A 22,732-nucleotide genomic window follows, 5' to 3' on the forward strand; every position below is an offset into this window, starting at 1 on the left:
AAGAATATCTCACACTCACAGTGTTATATTGTAATATTTTATGTGTCGATTTAAAAAGTAAAAATATTTAAATTTATTTTTATTTTTATGAGTTAAGATTTTTTATAATCGAATATTGAACTTATTCTAAAATTTTAATTTAATATAAAATTTATCTATTTTATTTTTTTAGACTTAGATTTTATCTTTTATTATTTTATTATTTATAAATATTAAATGAATTTTTCATATATAAAATACTTTTGTCCAAAAAAAATATAATGAGATTATAAATTTATATTTTAATATCAACTTAATTATTTTTATTGATTGTCTAAATCTAATATTAATATAAAAAAATATTACATTCATAAATAAAGTATATTCTAATAAAAAACTCTTGATTCAATCCTAAACAAAGTTTATTAAATCTAAATAAGATAACAACACAAAAAAATAAAGGGATATATATATTTATCTGAAGAAAATTGTTTGATGTGCTATGCAAATTAAATGCACACGTTTTATAGGTTTGGCTTAAAACTTAGCTTGAGCCCAACTACCTTAAATAAGGGAATGGATTATTTGCTGCTCTAGTTAAAATTAAATTGCCACACACTAAATACATGAAGAACACTTTTTGTTTTTAAAAAAACAAAATGAAGAACAAAATAAAGTAAAACGTGACTTATAGAATAATTATATAGTAGCTTTTGTAATTAAAATAATAATTTTATAATCAAAATATAATACTTGATACACTTTTATTGTAATTAAATTAAAAATTTCTTTTTTTTTAAATTAAGGAGGTTTTTTTTTTCTTTTTTTTTTATGTTTTATCCTCTTTCACCTACTACATTTTTTTATATATTAATATTAGTTATTAATTTAACAATCAAAATATAATATATAATATTTTTTATTAAATTAAAATTAAAATATATTATTAATGTGACAATCAAAATGTATCACATTATACTCTATTTTATTATAATTAAAATAATGTATATTTTTTTTAAAATTAATAAATTTTTTCTCACTTTTTCACTTATTTTATTTTTTTAAGGTTTTTAATCAATATGCCACAATTTCTAAAATTTATTATCTAAACGTGTCACATAATACTCTTTTTTTTTGCAATTAAATTTTTTTTTTAAAATTAAAGACCTCTCTCCTTTTCTGTTTCTCTATTTCTCTTCGTCCTTTATCACTCTATCTCTTATGTATACTATTAATAATTTATTATATCTATTACATATTACTAATTTCACAATTAAAATGTATATAACATTTTCTAATTGCAATTTAATTAAAAAAATTTAAATCAATGAAGTCTCTCCTTTCTCCTCTTCTCTTTTCTATGTTTTCTCTCTACTCACTTTAACTCTTTTATATATTATCACTAATTATTAGTTAGTCATTTAACAATCAAAATATATCACACAATATTTTTTATTATAATTAAAACTATTCGGCCATTCCCATTTCCATTCCCTTTCACTCTCTCTCTCTTTCTCTTTATGTGACCCGCATCTTTTTCTAGCTAACTCTTTTTCTATATATATTTTGGTTTAACATTATGCGGTTGCATCTTCTTCTCCAAAATGCGCGCAGATTCTCTTTTATAGCTTCCCCATCTTCTTCTCCAAGGAAATGGAGGTTTTTTTTTATCATACATCAACTTTAAGCACCGTGTGCTAAGTCCGCTACTTTGGTTTGGAAAGCTAATTGATTTAGTACGTTTAGCTTGGAACTATTAAACTTTACCTGATCACCTAAGAAAAAAACAGTCTTACCTTAAAATTTATTCTCTGATATCTATATCGCCTAATCCCACAAGTGGATTCAAGCCTTTTTTAAGAGTTTCTTTAAGTAATTACATAAGATTTTAGCTTTAATAATGAAGAATAGCATAAGAGGATGCATATCATGCATCCTACCATACGGGGCATTGGACGTGATACGTATAGTTCACTCCAATGACAGAATTAAGGTGTTAATATGTGTATAAAATATCAATATTGGAAGGGTAGTACTATTATTATTATTATTATTATTATTATTATTATTATTATTATTATTATTATTATTATTATTATTATTATGGTGTAAATGTGGGGTGATGGAAGCAACAAGAACTTTATAGTTTATACTTTATAGGATGAGTAACACTAACAAAAGAGTAAAAGTAAAACTTTGAAAAGCCCATTCCCATTCAGCCATTTCCATTCCCTTTTACTCTCTCTCTTTCTCTTTACGTGACCCGCATCTTTTTCTAGCTAACTCTATTTCTATATATATTTTGGTTTAACATTATGCAGTTGCATCTTCTTCTCCAAAATGCGCGCAGATTCTCTCTTATAGCTTCCCCATCTTCTTCTCCAAGGAAATGGAGGTTTTTTTATCATACGTCAACTTTAAGCACCGTGTGCTAAGTCCGCTACTTTGGTTTGGAAAGCTAATTGATTTAGTACGTTTAGCTTGGAACTATTAAACTTTACCCGATCACCTAAGAAAAAACCAGTCTTACCTTAAAATTTATTCTCTGATATCTATATCGCCTAATCCCACAAGTGGATTCAAGCCTTTTTTAAGAATTTCTTTAAGTAATTACACAAGAGTTTAGCTTTAATAATAAAGAATAGCATAAGGGGATGCATATCATGCATCCTACCATGCGGGGCATTGGACGTGATACGTATAGTTTACTCCAATGGCAGAATTGAAGAGCTCACTACTCGTACCATCAACGCTGCTGACGTCATGAGAGCTCATCCTAACTATATCCTCAAGAAATATTCTCCCTCCAACCTCCTCATCGTTCCTCCCCACGCTGACTTCCATCGCGGCAACATCTACTTCCTCATTCCCCTCCCTCCCCCTCCCAACCAACACGCTACAGCAGTAGATCAACATCTCTCCACCTCCACTCACACAAGCATCAGCTGCCGTCTTACTCTCTGGAGGTCTCACCTCGACACCATCTCAGAGAATAGAGATAAACTGATAGAAGAACAATAGAAACTGTTATTTTTAGTTGCGCCTTTCTATATGACATCTTCTGGGAATTTGTCTCTAAGTGGTGGTTCCATGAGAGCATAATGATAGTGGTGAGTGTTCCCTTCTGTTTCATTCTCTACTAAGCTCGATTTTAGTCTCATAAACATGATGCATTTCTTCCACTTGAATTAATGAAACATTTTCACTTCTGTACAGGTAGCTCGAGGCGATAGGAGTGGAGAAGATGGTAACAAAAGTCATATATATTCGTCTTCTCTAGTTTAAACACTTTAATCACTACATAAATGAAAAGAATCCCTTGTCTCATTTCAATGGTTCCTGGACTTAATTATTGTACCGATAAATTTACAGGTATGATTGGTTGGCAAAGAGGAACCTTCGGTCTGGATACTTCATGTGGGCAATGAGTGCTTACAGTTTAGGTATGCTATTTCTATGTTTGATTCTTGGTATGACTTTAGTTGGTAGGATGTGTCAAAGGGTAATTTTTCATAAAAACTTTTGGACTTTATTTACTTTGTTACAAAATTGAGCCGGCTCACTTTCGGACCAGAATTAGGATGTAGATGAGAATTGAGATCACTGTTTGCTTGGTGTCTTTACATCATTCCCTTGAACTTTGATCTGCAGGTCTCCTTATTACATATGTTGCTTTGAACTTGATGGATGGGCATGGTCAACCAGCATTGCTTTATATCGTCCCGTTTACTCTTTGTTAGTACAATTGTTATTTCAACATGTTCCGGTGGCTGCTGAAGGCACCTTTGAGAACTAATGTTAAACTTTATGCATGTTTCTTACTACGAGTTGTCATCGTGATTTACAAAAACTTGTATTGTTTTTAAAACCTTGGTTTTCTTCAAATGCAGGCACATTTTTGTTATTGGGAAAAAAGAGAGGTGAACTCAATCTTTTATGGACAAGAGGGGAACCAGAAATGCCTTGCCCTCATAACCAAGAGTCTCAACAATGAACGAAGTGATAATAGGGATAATAGTATAGTGTACCATAAGTGTTGGTTTAATAGGAGACTGATAGAAACTCTAGGAGACTATGTAAATATTTGGAACTGTCATAACCAAAATTTCAACCAAATCATGTTATTAGCATGTACTTATAGTTATATCAACAGCTGATACTATTACTTTTGTTAGATTAGATTTTTTATTTTATTTTTTCCTTAGATAGAAGATGGTATGAGATAAGAAGTAAGAAGATTTAAGAGCTTCCTCTTTGGCAATTGTTTTTTGCCTTAGGGAACATAGTGTTCTTTTGTAATTATCTTCTGCAAGTTTGCTTATATGAGGGTGTGGCCAAAAATGATGTCTTTGTCAAGCAAATGGCAATAAGGCAAGAGACATCACAGTTAACTCTCAATAAAGAGGCCCGCAGAGGATGGTGACAAGGGAAAAAAGAAAAAGAAAAAGAAAACGAAAATGAAAACTGTTGTATGAAGATGAAAGATTATGGTTATGTTACTTATAACTAAAATTGAAATTGAAGTTGGATAAATTTCATTTTTCAAGTGTATTCTGTGATGAAATATCATTAATGTAGGCTTGGCTCATGTCCCTTGTTTTATTCATTTAAGTCATTTTCTTCCAAGTCACTCTTAATAAAGTAGTCTTACTCAAGTTGTAAATATTGATTATTGATTTCAGAGGTGAATGCCAATAACACGGTATCACTCAAATTTTTCATCGAATTAATTTTAGGTATCTATAATTTAATTAAATTCTCGATTAGCAACTTTAACTTATAAAGTTTGTAAATAGATTCAATTAGATATTGAGTAACTATTGTTATTGTTTTTTTTTCTTCTAGAAAAAGGAATATTCAATTGGATGTTGCACTTGTACAATTTATTTTTTAAAATAAAAAACTATATCTACAAGTTTTTGGTCATGGACTAGAAACCCAAATCAACTGGCCCATAATGAATTCTGACGCAGGCCCTTTCTGTTTAATCTCTATGATCTGCTAAAGATTCCTGAGGTGGGTCTAATATTTATCAGCAATACTTCTCCAGATACCTTTTACTCTTCTAACATGGGTTATGTGGAGCCTATCCCTGTATACTTTCCTGATTACACAGATGCTGATCTTTGCAAAATATTGTCGAGAAACCAAGCAGACTCGAAGCTGTATTCTTCATTCTTGGAGTAAGACATCTTATTACTATTACTTTCCTTTCTCAGATTTACCTAATCTCATAGTGAATTTTTGTTTATTTTTCATGCAGTGTAGCTTTAAGGTCTTTCTTTAGGGTTACTAGGCAGGTTGATGAATTGTCCACTGCCTTCAAACCACTATACGAAAAATATTGTGAACCTTTAAGCGATAAAAGAGTCTTTCCTAATGGAGACAAAGACAAAGACATGAAGAGAAAGTTATTTAGTCATATCAATCCTCACATCACATCCTCTCTGAATGAGATATTTAAGGTTTCATCTCATCCTTCAGCTGAAGTTGAGAACTCCAAAGAGGCAAATCTGAAGGTGAATCAAAAGAAACCGGAGCGACGTGAAGAAATTGCCAAGCTAGACTTTCACATGTCTACGAGTGCAAAGTATCTTCTTATTTTAGCATTTCTTGCTTCCCGAAATCCAGCTACTCTTGATGCTTCACTTTTTGATTCCAAAGGAGGTTCTGATAATCGGTATCGGTCAACTGTATCAGAAGACTTGGCTTTGAAGGTAACCTCAGTTCCCACGTAACACTCCCACAAAATTCTTGGTTTATTTATATGACATTTGGAAAACAAATGAAGAATAATATTTTCATTGTTGTTTAAGCAGGTTGCAAGGAGCCTCAAGTTCCCTTTATCAAGTTATTTGTATAAAAGAACCTAGCAATCTTTGACTTTGGTTCTTCTGCTTCACAAATCCTATTTATCCATTTTTGTCTGATAGAATCTGTACAACCTATGATGCTGCTATCTGCAGTTATCCTCATGAAATTGCCAGAATTATCCCTATGAATTGTAACATTGGATGGAATGAATAATTTTCAATGCATATGTAAATACTTGCTTTGTTCCTTACTTCCTTATGATCTGCTGCAGCTCACGGCACCGCTCTCGTCGTTACTTGCATTTCTTTGCCAAAATCATCCAGGTTCCTCGGCAAGATGCCCAGTTTCACACGTTCAAGGAGGTTCGGTTTCGTTCTCTTCTTAAGCCCTTACCCTAGATTTTGTTGTGCGTAGCTGTCTGGATTTTCGTTTCTGGTAATTTTATTTTGCTTTAGTTGTGAAATGTATTTGCTGCTTGTGAATTGTGATGTTGGATGAGGTAATTGAGCAATGAATTTTTTTTCACCAATACTGAATTGATTACACTCATTTGAACACTTCTTCCTGTAAGGGAGCATCAAAACCGCAATTCAGGCTGGGTCAGCATTGGCATTCACCTCTGCATTGATTGATTTTAGAGGTCAGAGAATAAAACATGATTCTCATAAGGAGTATGCTGCCTACAACTCTGCATTGATGAAAACTATTAAGGGTGCAACAACTGGTTTAATTTCTGGCACCATCTGGGTACTGTTGTTGCCACCTGGAATCATGTTCCTCGTGTTGAGAGAAACGTTGCTCTTCCGGGCCTCATAAGAACTTTGAAGATGATGGGCAACTATGCATTGACCTTTGTTGCCATAGGAGGAGTCTACATTGGTGTTAAGCAGTTGGTGCAGAACGCTAGGATGAAGAGGGATCTTGTCAATGGTGGTGTAGGTGTGCAACTGTTCTGGGTTACAAAGGTAGCCTTTTGCTCCAAACTATTTATCTCTGTTAGACCATAATTTGCATATGTTAAATCTATATCTTGAAATCTCACTTATGGAATGTCGATGAAAATGGTGAACAGAACTCAATGATGCTTTGATGGCTTTCCCCTATAATCTAATTAGATGTGATAGTGAAGTATCATATAAGGAAATCCAGTTCCTTTGTATGTGAATGTTGTGTGTGTGTGTGCCTCCACCAACAAAATCCTCCTCCTCCTCCTTTTCAAGTTGCTTGTGTGTATTCGTGAGTTTTCATATTTGTTTCTTTATGATTTGTGTTTGGGTCCGATGTGTTTTTATTCATATCCTTAATGTCAATTCTGAAATCACAGAAGCTTAAAGTGACATTTGTGCCCTTTTTTTTTGCTGTCTTCAGTGATCAGTTTCATTCAGATCCAATAATACTTGCTTGATAGCTGATGTTATGTGAACTTGAACCTTATTTTTCTTTATATAGAAACTAAATTCCAGAGTTTATTGCCTTTTGTTATTTTTTTCCGCTGACATTTAGTTGTATTCCCTTATTTTCATTATTTTTTCGTGAAGCTCCTAAGTTGTTCGTTTTCCATTCCAACCAAGAAATTTTCTTGTTCTTAAAAGCCCACAATGTCTTGTAGCCATAGCTTAAGGCCTAAGTATAATGTATCTGTTAGCGGTTGTAGTTCAAATGAAACCTTTATTGCTAACTAATTGAAACTTTTCTTTTAATTAATTTCTGGAAAGAATGAGAATTATAGGATGCCATGATAAAGTTAGCTGTATTTTTCGTTGCATGGGGCTATGTTAGTTATTATTGTAATGCTTATTCAGCCTTAAAATTTGTTTTACATAGATGGTTGGTCAGTTAATGTGTCTGCAAATACTGGCACTGGAAGAAGTCAATATGTGAATGCTGGAGAACTAAGTGGCAGCACTTCTTCACATGAAGGACTTAACAAGCTGATAAACATAAGGGTGTTAGCTTTAACACTGATTTGATACATAGTGATCTTATAGCGTATATAAACATTGTGGGAGCATAGAACTAAGATATATTTTTTCCTATGTAAATTTTCTTGCCGGTACATATTTATTTGTCGCAATCGGCCAAAACCAAACCCACATTTAGTATTTTGAATGTTGCTTCTTGTGCTTCATTTACGCAGTGTTATTGGTTGGTTTGTCCAAATTAGCTATAGCTGATTCTGTTGGATACTATCAGACATGTAGAATCAGTTCATTAATTTTTATTAATTTTTTGCAGTATTGTAAATTTATTGACAGAATTACTTATTCAATCGCAGATAGTTATACAATAGTTTTAAAATAACATAGCCCTGAATGTTCTTCACTTTTGAAATTAATTTCTCAAGCTACATTTATAAAATAGTTTCAATATAAATTTGTCAAGCGTCTATATTTTGTTATTTCCTTTTAATGATTTGTTAGCGTTTAGAAAAATGAAAGCTTAAAATTTCATGCTGACAAACAAGGTTTTCGAGTTACATTTTATAATCATATGCTAAGGAAAGCCTTATTAATTATTATGCTTTTTTTTTTCTCATTAATTCCAAAAAAAAGTATAGTCTAATTTTGATATGTAAATAGTATCTTCCAAACCGTGTTTCACTTTTTATATGACAGAACACTTGCAAGAGTAAATACTTCAGAACATAATAAAGCATTACTGTCACTTTAAACCAATTAAATAAAATGGAACAAAAATAATTTGACACTAAATAATTAGAACAGTAATTTGCAGGAATATAAAGTAAAAAACTAACATCAAGATCAAATCAAATTAATGAATAAATTATCTGAAACATTCAGATTTCAGCCATCACATCGCAGTGTCATTCAAGGGCGGATAGATCCAACTTTTTGATATCTGAAAATTTAAGAAAACATAACCAATGAAACAAGGGCAATGGAATGCCAACTTTTTGATATCTTGGACTAACCAATAATCTCAGTTTCCCACCTAATCGTTATGTTTTACCATCATGAATCTATCTTTATTCCTCATCTTTATGAGACCTAGATAAAACATTAAACTTGTGCTTAGTTAAATCAGATCAAACATTAGTACTTTAGTTTACTCTACTGATCGAATGACATCTATCAAAGAAAAAGTGATGTTTTACCTAAGAAGAGTTAAGCTTTTGATTGTCTATCATGTGGTTTTCATTCAACTGCATTTATCATACATAATTTTGCTAGTTGCTTAGCGCTTTATGTAATTTGTCTTGTGTTGGAGCCCTTAAACTCTGGCGTTTTCTTAATGTGTTTCCTTTACATTTCTTGCTCCCTCATGCTGTACTTTTGCATTTTCAATTGGAGGTGAAATGGTATCGGTAACTCAGAGTGTTGTGTGAGAGAGAGAGAGAGAGATGAAGCTTAGATGAATGAATAAGAGAATGAGAATGTGATTATTGTGTAGCAGTTACAGCTGATAAGAGTTTATATACATATGTTGAGACATGTGACTTGCTGCACCTGTTACCACTAATTAGTTGCTAACTAATTGCTAAGTGACTCTAACAAACTTCTGTTATTCTGTTCTATTATCCTGTCATTCCCCCTCAAACTTAACGATTGAGGTTGCTCAATCTTGAGTTTGGATCGAAAAGTTGCAAACCATGAGGAGCTTACTGCCTTAGTCATGACATCGGCAATTTGAGCATCTCCAGGGATATGATGAATCTGGACTCGCCCTTTGGCTACATGGTCTCGCACCAAATGGAGATCAATCTCAAAATGCTTTGAGCGAGAATGAAGCACAGGATTTGCGGACATTAACACAACACCTGCATTGTCACAATACACTTTGGGGGTAGGTACAAGAATGTGAATTTCACCAAGTAGATTTCGAATCCAGAGCAGCTCGGCTACCACATTGGCAATGCCACGGTACTCAGCCTCTGTGCTGGAACGAGATACTGCAGCCTGCTTCTTTGAGCACCAAGAAACAGGGTTCGGCCCAAACATGACACAATAGCCAGCAGTGGATTTGCGATCCTCAATGTCTGAGGCCCAATCAGAGTCAGTATATCCTGTAAGGATCAACTCAGTAGGTTTGCGCAGATGAAGCCCCATGGTCCTTGTGCCTTGCAGATACCTGAAGATACGCTTTACCGCCTTCCAATGCTTGTCCAGCGGAGTTTGCATAAATTGGCAGACTTTGTTGACGCAGAACGCAATTTCAGGCCTGGTGACAGTGAGGTATTGGAGGCTTCCAACAACAGATCTGTACAGGCTCACATGCTCAAATGGCACACCATCTGTGGATGTCAACTTCAAGTTAGAAGTCATAGGGGTAGCAGCAGCCTTAGAGTCTCCCATGTTAGCCTTCTTTAGCAAATCATTAATGTACTTCGTCTGGGACAATAGTAGGCCCCCACAAGATGTTCGAGTGACTTCAATGCCCAAAAAATACTTTAATTCTCCCATATCTCGAAGTGAGAACTTGGAGTGAAGTTGTTGCACTAATTTGGCAATGGCCTCTTTTGAAGTTCCAGTGACGATAATATCGTCCACATACACAAGGAGGAACACTATGGCTTCACTGGTGTGTTTGAAGAACAGGGAGACATCTGATTTGGTAGAGGAGAATCCCAAAGTGTATAGTGCTACCCTTAGAGTATTAAACCAGGATCTGGGTGCCTGCTTTAGACCATAAAGCGACCTAGTTAGTTTGCACACAACCTCCGAGCCACCAATTTCAAAGCCTTGCGGCTGTCTCATATATACTTCTTCTTGCAGGCTCCCATTCAAGAATGCATTATTCACATCAAGTTGAGTTAGGGGCCAGTGATTTTGCAATGCCAGAGTGAGAATAACCCGAATAGTGGCTGGCTTGACAACAGGGCTAAAGGTCTCCTTGAAGTCTATGCCTGGCCTTTGATTGAAGCCCTGAGCAACAAGTCGGGCTTTAAATTTGTTGATGGAACCATCTGGATTCTGTTTAACACGAAACACCCATTTGCTACCAATTGCACGTCTGTTCGGAGGCAGAGCAGTGAGCTGCCAGGTACTGTTCTTCATCAATGCTGCATATTCGTCTTCCATTGCTTGTCGCCAATGTGGTATTGTCATGGCTTCTTGGAGTGTAGTTCAGAATTGAAGAGTTTTGGTTTGGTGATGCCGTTCTTGGCACGGGTAGTCATGGAATGAGTGTTAGATGGTGCAGAGAGTGTGGAGACAGCTGCAGGTCTTGAAGGGTTGATGGAATTAGTGGTGTTGGTATGTGAATTGCTAACTTGATAGGCCAAATCTATAGATTGGGGATCTGAGTTAATAGATTGGTGAGGAAGAACTGAACTAGGCAAGGTGGAATGAATGAGAGGGATAGTTGGGAGGGTGGAGGATAAGGGTGATTCTGGAGAAGGTAATGAACGAGGAGTAAAGCCAAGAGTTGGGTCTTTGAAGGGAAAATGATATTCTTGAAATGTGACATTTCTTGTGATAAGAATCTTGCCATTTGTTTTGAGGCATTTGAACCCCTTGTGGTGAATTGCTGGGCTAAGATAGACACAGGGCTCAGACCTGAATTGCAGCTTGTGTTTGTTGTAAGGGCGAGTGTTAGGGAAGCATAAGCAGCCAAATACTTTCACCATTTGAAAAGAGGGAGCTTTGCCAAACAATTTGCAGCTTGGAGATTAGAAATTTAACACTGGTGTAGGTAGTAGGTTTATTAAGGTTGCAGCAGTCATGAAGGCATCAGGCCAATACTGAACAGGCACTGCTGCTTCTGCCAACAATGTGAGCCCCATGGTTGTGATGTGCTTGTGCTTTCTTTCTGCTACACCATTCTGTTGGTGAACGTGTGGACAAGAGAACCTATGCACAATTCCTTCAGATCTCAAGTAGTTAGATAAACACAAAAATTCTTTTGCATTATCAGATTGTAATGCTTTTATCCTAGTACCTAATTGGAGTTCCACCATTTTCTTAAAAGCAAGGAAGACAGAAAAAATTTGTGATCTACTTTGAAGAATATAAATCCATGTAAATTTGGAAAATGCATCAATAAAGTGAATGTAATAACGTGAGCCATTTATTGAAGGGACAGGGGAGGGACCCCAAATGTCTGTGTACAACAATTCTAAAGGCGCAGAAAAAGTTGAGGAAGAAGTGGGGAAAGGAAGCTGTTGGGATTTCCACATACAGCAAGAGCTACAAAGTGATGAGGGAATTTGATAGGGTATTTTACAATTATTAAGAATCTTGGACAGAATTTGAGAAGAAGGGTGACCTAATCTCCTGTGCCACAGCTTGAAGTTGGATAATTTCTGCACATGGGCAGTGAGTGCAGCTGGGCTTAGGTTTTGTGCTTTAGCTTGGCCAAAACTATATAGACCCTGCTTAACAGTTCCTTGGAGGAGCGTCTCCTTGGAATCCTGACATTTCACCAAACACTTGTTAGGATGAAATTCAAGCCATACATTATTATCACAAACGAATTGATGAACACTTAAAAGATTCTTCGTGAGTTCAAGAACGTGTAGCAATTTGTTTAGGGTAAAAACGTGCTTTGAAGAAAATGGTTTTAAGACGGAACTTCCAATATTAGATATTTGTAAGGCATTACCATCACCCATAATTACTTGCTCATTGCCATTGTAGCATGTAAATTCAGAGAAGTTGCTTCTGTCAGGAGTCATGTGGTGTGTTGCACCAGAATCCGGGTACCAATTTGGATCATAAACTGTTGCTTGATCTAGAGGAATGTTGCTCGTAGCAATATTAGCACTAGTTCTTCCAGTTGACTGAGTGCTTCCACCTCCACTACTGTTCTGATTATTGTATCTATACCAGTAATCACGAGCACTGTGACCTGCCTTGTCGCACACTTGACAGACTATTCTATCATAATTTCTTCCATAGCTGCCATAGTTTCCTCTTCCTCGTCACGGATTTGCTCGACCAGAGTTCATTATGCCATTTCCTCATCCTCTTTGCAAGAAACTGCCTCTATTGCTTGAAAAATTCCTATATCCTTCTCTATCACCATAGATAGATTCAGAATTGTATCTGCGCTGTTGAAACGGATGAAACTGTGCAACATTTGCCATCATTGGTTCTGCTTTCTTGAATTTCTCTAACCATTCTTCTTGTGCCATCAGCATTGCTTCTAACGCTCCAATTTGAAGAGGCGTGTCTCTAGTGTTGATTGATGTGATAAAGGAGCTATATTCTTCAGAGAGGCCTTCAAGAATGGCTTCAACATGTGCTGATTCATCAATTTGAGCTCCTACTGACACTAATGCATCCACAGTTTTCTTTATTTCTAACAAGTAATTTTCCATTGTGCCTTCTTTCTTTGTGTTGCTGAGCTTTGCTCTCAATTGCCTGACCTTGGCTTTCATTTGTGCAGCGAAAAAGTCCTGAAGTCTCTGCCAGATCTGATGAGAGGTTGTACATCCTACCATTCTTGCTGCAAATGACGGAGTCATTGAGGCTAGGAGCCAGGTTTTCAAGAAAGAATCTTGCCTCTTCCAGATCTTGAATTCTGCAGTTACTATGCCATTTCTTTTATCTTCTTCTGATCGAAATTGTGTTGGAACATTCACTCCATTGATGAAATCCACAAGCTCATGAGCTTTGATGGAGGCTTCAGCTTGATCCTTCCAAGGAAAATAGTTTTCCTCATCTAACTTGATTGAAATCGGAATTGAAAAATTGTTCACCACTGCTGCTGGTTGATTTATTGCAATGCTTCCACTTACTGGTGGTGGAATAGCCATGGCTTGAGACGTTTCTGCCATTGAACCCTAGAGCTCTGATACCATGAAATGGTATCGGTAACTCAGAGTGTTGTGTGTGAGAGAGAGAGAGATGAAGCTTAGATGAATGAATAAGAGAATGAGAATGTGATTATTGTGTAGCAGTTACAGCTGATAAGAGTTTATATACATATGTTGAGACACGTGACTTGCTGCACCTGTTACCACTAATTAGTTGCTAACTAATTGCTAAGTGACTCTAACAAACTTCTGTTATTCTGTTCTATTATCCTGTTAGGAGGAAATAAATTGACATCTTTTGGAGAGAAAATGGAGGAAGAGAAGGTACAGCATATAAAAGATGAAGAATTGGAGTTCGGGTGGTGAAAAGAGAGAGAGAGAATGGTAACAGTTCTTGTTGCAAAATGCGAAGTTTTTTAATCCTAATTTTAGAGTAATTTACATCAGTCTCCAAATTTTTTAATATTAAATATTTTAATCTTTTAAATATAATTTTTTTAATTTCATTTTTATTAAATAATATAATTTTCTTAATTTAATTTGTTTAATTAAAATAATTATTTTAAAATTTTATAAATTTTTTATATTTTATTTTTAATCAAATTGAAAAAAAATATAATATTATCTAATAAAAATAACTGTTAAAAGTTATTTTATATATTTTGATATTTAAAAAATAAATTTAACTTTATTATATTGATAATATAAAATATTTTATATAATATACAATTATAATGATTTTTTAATAATAAATTATATAATTAAATATATATGTAAAACAATTTTAACATTAAAAATACATTAAATTTAAATTTTTTAAAAATTAGTATCCAATTTTAAAAGTTTTAGTAATTAATCAAGATAATTACTCATAATTTTATGAAAATAAATTTTTTATTTTTAATTTGAAGAAAACACCGCATGGTAACCGTTGAACTAGAATTTTTGCTAATTCACGCTTTTGGGTTTGGTGGGTCGGCCATGAGCTTTGTGTGTGCGTGGAGTTCACGCTTCATAAAACTCATGCTTGCTTTCCAACACACAGGTAGCGTTTGGTGGAGAGACAGAGACGGAAAGACTGAGACTGAGAGACAGAGACTAAGATACAGGGGTGTAAAATGAGAGACAGGAATTGAAACAAGAATAAAACTCTAATCTAATTTGTACAAAGGGTAAAATTAGAATTAATTAATTGAAATGAAAGTATTTTAGGTATAAAATTTTATTAAAGTTTCAGTCTCCATCTCTAAAAATTTCAATCCCCTGTGTCCCTACTTTTTGGAGGTACTGAAATACTGAAATTTTAGAGATAGAGACAGAAATTTTAGTACCAGTCTCTAAACTAACAAACACGATACTGAGACTGAGTATCAGTCTCTCAGTCTCTGTCTCAGTACCTCAAAACAAACGCTACCCTAGTAAATAGCCAAAATCGTCCCTAAAAGATACCCCGATCTCTATTTTGGTCCTCGAAAGATAAAGTTAATCGAAATCGTCCTTGAAGGATACACGATTAGTCACGTTAGTCCTTCCGTCAGTTGGATGATGACGTGGAGGGCTAATGCCACGTGTCACAAGATGATTGGTTGACGTGTCAGCTCAGTGACACGTGTCAGATCAGTGACACGTGGCATGCCATGTGGCACTTGGCATGTAAAAAAGTTATTTATAATCAAAATAGTCCTTGAAAGTTCAGACGTAAGTCATTTTCATCCCTGAAATTTTAAAAATTAATTAAATTAGTCTTTATATAATTTTTTTTATTTTTTTTTATAATATTAAATTTAAAATATTTTTTGATACTACTAATTTTAATAGAAATGTAATTGATAATTAAAAAATTAGTAAAAATTAGTAGTATCAAAAAATATTTTAAATTTAATATTATCAAGAAAAAATAAAAAAATTATATAAGAACTAATTTGATTAATTTTTAAAATTTCAGGGATGAAAATGACTTACGTTTGAACTTTCAAGGACTATTTTGATTATAAATAACTCTTTTACATGTCAAGTGCCACGTGGTATGCCACGTGTCACTGATCTGACACGTGGCATGCCAGGTGTCACTAAGCTGACACGTCAACCAATCATCTTGTGACACGTGACATTAGCCCTCTACGTCATCATCCAACTGACGGAAGGACTAACGTGACTAATCGTGTATCTTTCGGGGACGATTTTGATTAACTTTATTTTTTGAAGACCAAAATGGAGATCGAAATATCTTTTAGGGATGATTTTAGCTATTTACTTAACACACTAACTCACCTTCTAACATCTTTTTCACACAATTTCATGAAAAAACTATGGTACTGCAAGGAATTTAAGTAATTATATTTGTATACTAAATATATAAAAATATTATTATTATAATTAATTACATATTTAAAACATTTTTAATTAAAAAATACATATTAATTATTAAAAATTACTAATATTAAAATAGTGTCTAAAAAATGAATAATGTCACTGTTATTTTAATAATGTTATTTTTTTCTATAAATTCATAAAAATATACAAAGCAAAGAAATTATATTTAGAGTTATTTTATAAAAAATTAGAGTAAAAATATTTTTTTTAGCGTCTATTATAAAAAATGTATCAATAACGAAATTACAATGAACCAATGACTAATAGCATATAAAATGAATTAATTACTCATAACATATATGGTTTTGTTACTAAGTTTAACATGAAATTTTTTGGGTTATGCTACATATATACCAAAATCAGCCACTAAAGTCAGTTATTAATATAAAATATATATTAAAATATAAGTATACATTAAAAATAAATTAAATCACAAATATATTTATACACAAATATATTGATGACTAATTTTGATGACTGATTTTAGAGTACAAATAACATTTCTCTTTAAAAATATATTTTAGTTAAATCTTTAAAATAATAAAATTTTCATAGCAAAATAAATAAACTTTTTAAAGTAAAATAACTAAATATTTTATCAACACAAAAACTCAATTATTGCTATACTTTATTATAAATATAATTATATAAATTATTCTGTATTCACATATAAATAATCAATTTGTGTGCAATCTTTCTATCATTCTTTGCCTACATAACATGATCCTAAAATATTATTGTTTGTCTCCTAGTAAGTACAAAATATCTCCGTATTTAACTCTTAAGTCTTAATAACAAAAGTAACAATATCTAAATTTATCTTTTAATTATTTTCAAAGTGGCCCCAAATAAAAAAGGAACAGGTCGTACACTATTTTATCGATTCAAAGATACATCACGTTGTTGTACGGTTTTGTGGTCCAGCCTCCCACTTGCACTAGTCATTTGACTCATTTTCTATTGAAAAGGAAGAAATCAAAATAGATAGAAAAATGATGTAAACATGCTTTAGTTTGAATACTTTTATGGAATAAAACTTTCACGGTATAATTTATTTATATACTACCATATTAGTTGTTATAGTTATTTTCAATTTTATTATGTAAAGGTTATTCAAAAATTTTAATGTGATTTATTGATAATATAAAATAGTTTTAGATTTTAGTAGATATCAACATATGATATTCATGGATATATTTAAAAAAAAGTTAAGGTTTAATTATTCTATTAGTCTTTATAATTATATTAAATTTTTAATTAGATTTTTATATTTTTTAATTTTGTCAAAAAATTAAAATTAACAAAATATTTTTTCTAAAAAATATACAGTTAAAAATTTAATTAGATTTTTAATTATAAATATTTTTAATTTATAAAAAATATTCAATTAATTTTAATATTTTTTATATTAGAAATGACCTAATTATAAAACTAAAAAAAGTATAAAAAATCAATTGAAAAAAATATAAAAATTAACAGAATAATTAATCCAAAAATTAATCACTCAAACATGGTGGATCACCACTTGTATTATTACTTTTAAATTTTATTATGATTTATGTTTGAATGCTTAAATTTTTACTTTTATTCTATTTTAAATGGTCTATTTTGACAATAACACCTTAACATGAAGAATGCTAAATTTCTTAAAAAAAAAAAAAGCAAAGTATAGATAATAATTTCTATAAAAAAATTATCCTTTTAGAAATATTACTTATGTTCAAGTCAAGGACTTTTTCCCATAATTAAAAACTTCAATTCAAGGACTTGTAAAACTAGGGGCAGGAAAAGCTTTAAACCCCCCTAAAAAACCGTATTGTTACCATATGAAAAAGATTTTAACAACAGATATTATTTTTAAATATAATACTGGCTTAAAGAATGATTTTTCTTTAGTTCTGACTTTTATTAGTTTATGACTTGAGGAGTGCAGCTGTTTTATTTTCTTGCATTGCTGAAACAATAATACAAGTTAAAGTGGATTCAGCTCCTCCAAAGCTATGACAAAGTCTTAAACTCGACAATTATGGTAAGACTTCTAAATAGTTGTGTGAAATGCATATATTAAGATTTTTAAAAAGAATTTAATTTTTATCTAATTATAATAGTATAAAATATTTTATATAATCGTTTAATTATATTTGTTTTTTAATCATTTTCATACAGTTAATATAAAACATAATTTTTTTGACATAGTATTATGTAATTAAATACATCTATAAATTATTTTTATAGACAATATATCAAGATTAATTTTTTTAATTACTAAAGTGAAAAGATCAATATGTATTACGCGGCATATATTCGAGTCAGTTCACGAGCTAATGAGCTGAGTTTATTCAAGATCAAGTTCGACTCATTTAATTTATGAGTTTAAATTTAAGCTCAAACTCGGCTCACCAGCTCACGATTTCAACTTATCGAACTATTAATGAGTCGAGCTCGAGTTGGTTTGATTCACTTCTAACCCTAGTGATGAGAAGAGATTTTTTTTATGGCGGTAATAATAGTTGTTTCAGTATGAAAATATGAGATGGCTGAAAGAGAAAAAAATAGCTAAAATTATAATTTCACAATAAAATTATTTTAAAATATTTAAATATAAAATATGATTATTATATAATTAATAAATAATTTAAATTCTAGCCATCAATTCAAATTTTCAATGGTTATAATTTATAAAAAAATTTAATTCATGAAAAATCAAAATATTCTTTTTTTTCTTCATTAAAGAAGGCTCTATAAAATTATTATCTTATTAAGTAGTGTATACAAAAAAAAATAAAAAAATATTAAAATATCATTAACTATAATTAAGTAAAATGAAATAAATATATTAAGTTTCATATCGATTATATATAATGTAAGAATCATATAGAAGAATATTAAGTTTCATATATAATATTAAAATTCTCCTAAAACTTTAATCAATCAGAATCTTATAGGACTCATCCAGTATAATGCAATACAAGTTTGGTTGGACCTTGGAGGAAAAAAAAAATAAGTGAAACTTTTTATTTATAATACACTACTATTTAAAAAGAATATCTTATTGTGTTAGTAATATTTTATGTGTAGATTTAAAAAATAAAAATATTTAAATTTATTTTTATTTTTATGAGTTAAAATTTATTCTCTGATTATATCGCCTAATCTCACAAACGGATTCAAGCCTTTTTTAAGAGTTTCTTTAAGTAATTACACAAGAGTTTAGCTTTAATAATGAAGAATAGCATAAGGGGATGCATATGCATCCTACCATGCGGGGCATTGGATGTGATACGTATAGTTCACTCCAATGGCAGAATTAAGATGTTAATGTGTATAAAATATGCAGTATTGCTTCTATAATTTACTTAGAATGGATTATTATTCTTTGACCATATCTTTTTCTCTTTGTTGTAGAAGGATTTGCAGTGGTAATGACAGATCGGAAGATCAGAGTTAATACTCAAAATTGCTAGATGAAAATCAACCAATCACTATTTAGTAAAATATTTTATAAAAATTAAAACAAAAAATTCTTATCTATTATTATTCAATTGAAACATCAAGTACTAATCAAATGTAATAAACATACATTAAAAGTGTCATAATAATAATAATTATAAAAAATTTCAGTTACAAATATTCAAATTCTACAACTTATATATATTATGACTCTTACTACTCTTCATTTTTTAATCTCTTATACTAATTGTCAAAAATTCCTTAAATTTAATATAACATTTTTATATGTTTTTCATTCTCATTCATTTATTTTTTTCATTATTTACAAACAAAAAAATCGCAAGAAAAGACAAAGTGTAGCCATGAATGCAAATCGAGAAAAAAAAAGCAGTTTTGTATAACTCTAATATAAATAACCTATGTCTTTTTTAAAAATAAATAAATTCAAAATCTATTTATAATATGTTCTTTAAAATATTTTTAATATAACATTTATTAAAATATACTATATAGTATAAATAATCTACCTCTCCGCGCCGCATTGCGCGGTCTCATTCTAGTTGATTCTTAGAACAGAAATAGTGAAAGCAGACCTTGCCGCAAAATCTCTGACAAGTGCGGGAGGAGAAACAATCAGTTATCAGATTTTGTTGATTGCAACTGGCTCAGCTGTAAGGATCCTTGAGGATGTTGAATGAAATGTATAACTCGTATCTAAAAAACAATGAGAGTGAAAATTTAAAGAGTCCTTTCTTATTCTACGGTTAGTTAGATTTTGAATTGAGAATGAGATGAATTGTATCTAATTTAGGTGAAAGAGTATGCGAGTTAGTTAGAAATCTTTTAAACTAAAACTACAAGATGCTTATAAGTTAAAAAACAACAAATGCTGCTAAAATAAATAGGTGAACATTAGAAAAAGATTTAAAAACAAGTCATAAAAAAAATATATGTGCAATCTCAACATAATGCATTGTACTCATTTCTTCACTTTTTTCGTCTTGCTAATACCTAATATTTGTTTGCAGGTTATAAGGATGAGTGATTTTGGTGATGCCAAAAACATCTTTTACTTTAGGGAAGTTGATGATGCTGATAAACTATATGAAGCAATTAAAGCAAAGAAGAATGGCAAAGCTGTGGTTGTTGGAGGTGGATACATTAGTATAGAGCTGAGTACAAGATTGAACGACAACGATCTTGATGTTACTATGATCTACCCAGAACCTTGGTGGATCTGCATGTGAAATATTCCCTTGAATTATTACTTAGGTTCTTATTGCTTTTTAAGATTGTCATGGAGGCAGACAATACATTGAGGTAGGAAATATTCCACACCCTGCAGGCAGACAATACATTGAGGTAGGAACAGAATCAACACTGACACCAGCCTCTTGCATAAGTGAAAAAAGAGAGAGGGCACGGTCGCCTTGGCCATGCATTCCATAGCCTGAAAGCATTGCATTCCATGTGACAGTGTCTTTGTTTTCCATCTCATGAAAGAATTTCTCAGAATAACTGAGTTGTCCACATTTAGCCTACACATCTATTAGGCTGTTTCCAGCAGGGGAACTATGCACAAATCCCATTCGGATTATGCAGGGGTGAAAAGCCATGGCCTCTTTCAATACCGAAAAACATGATACAGATGGAACTATGGTCACAAATGTCACAAATGGCCTCTTCCCTAGTTTAAACACTTTAATCACTACATAAATGAAAAGAATCCCTTGTCTCATTTTAATGGTTCCTGGACTTAATTATTGTACCGATAAATTTACAGGTATGATTGGTTGGCAAAGAGGAACCTTCGGTCTGGATACTTCGTGTGGGTAATGAGTGCTTACGGTTTAAGTATGCTATTTCTATGTTTGATTCTTGGTATGACTTTAGTTGGTAGGATGTGTCAAAGGGTAATTTTTCATAAAAACTTTTGGACTTTATTTACTTTGTTACAAAATTGAGTCGGCTCACTTTTGGACCAGAATTAGGATGTAGATGAGAATTGAGATCACTGTTTGCTTGGTGTCTTTACATCATTCCCTTGAACTTTGATCTGCAGGTCTCCTTATTACATATGTTGCTTTGAACTTGATGGATGGGCATGGTCAACCAGCATTGCTTTATATCGTCCCGTTTACTCTTGGTTAGTACAATTGTTATTTCAACATGTTCGGGTGGCTGCCGAAGGCACCTTCGAGAACTAATGTTAAACTTTATGCATGTTTCTTACTACGAGTTGTCATCGTAATTTACAAAAACTTGTATTGTTTTTAAAACCTTGGTTTTCTTCAAATGCAGGCACATTTTTGTCATTGGGAAAGAAGAGAGGTGAACTCAATCTTTTATGGACAAGAGGGAAACCAGAAATGCCTTGCCCTCATAACCAAGAGTCTCAACAATGAACGAAGTGATAATAGGTATAGTAGTATAGTGTAGCATAGGTGTTAGTTTAATCATGTTATTAGCATGTACTTATAGTTATATCAACAGCTAAGACTTTAAGATACTATTACTTTTGTTAGATTAGATTTTTTATTTTATTTTTTTTCTTAGATAGGAGATGGTATGAGATAAGAAGTAAGAAGATTTAAGAGCTTCCTCTTTGGCAATTGTTTTTTACCTTAGGGAACATAGTGTTCTTTTGTAATTATCTTCTGGAAGTTTGCTTATATGAGGGTGTGGCCAAAAATGATGTCTTTGTCAAGCAAATGGCAATAAGGCAAGAGACATCACAGTCAACTCTCAATGAAGGGGCCCGGCAGAGGATGGTGACAAGGGAAAAAAAAAAAAAAAAGAAAACGAAAATGAAAACTGTTGTATGAAGATGAAAGATTATGGTTATGTTACTTATAACTAAAATTGAAATTGAAGTTGGATAAATTTCATTTTCCAAGTATATTCTGTGATGAAATATCATTAATGTAGGCTTGGCTCATGTCCCTTGTTTTACTCATTTAAGTCATTTTCTTTCTCTATTTCTTCCAAGATCCCAAGTCACTCTTAATGAAGTAGTCTTACTCAAGTTGTAAATATTGATTATTTAGAAGAAAAAGGAAAAAATCATCAATATAACCAAATATCACATGCAATCATGAACCAAATGGGTAGCAAAAGGAAAAACCATCTTCCAAATGATCAATCCAGACCCATGAATTACACTCTTCTCTTCAATCTCATCTTATATGGAATGAGTTTTAAATCATTACTTATGTGAAGAAAAAAAATTACTCCAACAACTACAGAGTCTACGAGTCACATTAGGAGTACAAAAATGAATATATGATCACAACCCAATTTTTAACAATTTGTCAACACAGAAATGGATCAGAGTAAGAAACTTCTTTCAAAACTCAAGCAATCAATGCACAAAGATACAACATTATTACATACAAGCCC

The 22,732-nt window shown here is 32.1% G+C and overlaps 1 protein-coding gene, 1 long non-coding RNA gene and 1 pseudogene across 2 annotated transcripts; all 3 read left to right on the forward strand.

Moving 5' to 3' along the window:
* Positions 1 to 4,397, forward strand: part of LOC112744120 (signal peptide peptidase-like 4) — a 32,669-nt pseudogene extending 28,272 nt beyond the window's left edge.
* Positions 4,398 to 5,002: 605 nt separating this feature from the next.
* LOC112744119 (origin of replication complex subunit 5) lies at positions 5,003 to 6,800 on the forward strand. Its single transcript, XM_029292311.2, is given in 5 exon segments — positions 5,003 to 5,162; positions 5,243 to 5,696; positions 6,065 to 6,155; positions 6,365 to 6,535; positions 6,538 to 6,800. Coding segments are annotated over 5 exon segments (1,092 nt in total). The 5' UTR covers positions 5,003 to 5,049.
* Positions 6,801 to 21,329: 14,529 nt separating this feature from the next.
* Positions 21,330 to 22,223, forward strand: LOC112744124 (uncharacterized). Its single transcript, XR_003172647.3, has 2 exons — positions 21,330 to 21,479; positions 21,635 to 22,223. It is a non-coding gene; the product is annotated as an uncharacterized lncRNA (long non-coding RNA).
* The last annotated feature ends 509 nt before the right edge of the window (positions 22,224 to 22,732 follow it).

This window comes from Arachis hypogaea, chromosome 14 (genome assembly GCF_003086295.3).
Source record: "Arachis hypogaea cultivar Tifrunner chromosome 14, arahy.Tifrunner.gnm2.J5K5, whole genome shotgun sequence".
NCBI classification, from domain to species: Eukaryota; Viridiplantae; Streptophyta; class Magnoliopsida; order Fabales; family Fabaceae; genus Arachis; species Arachis hypogaea.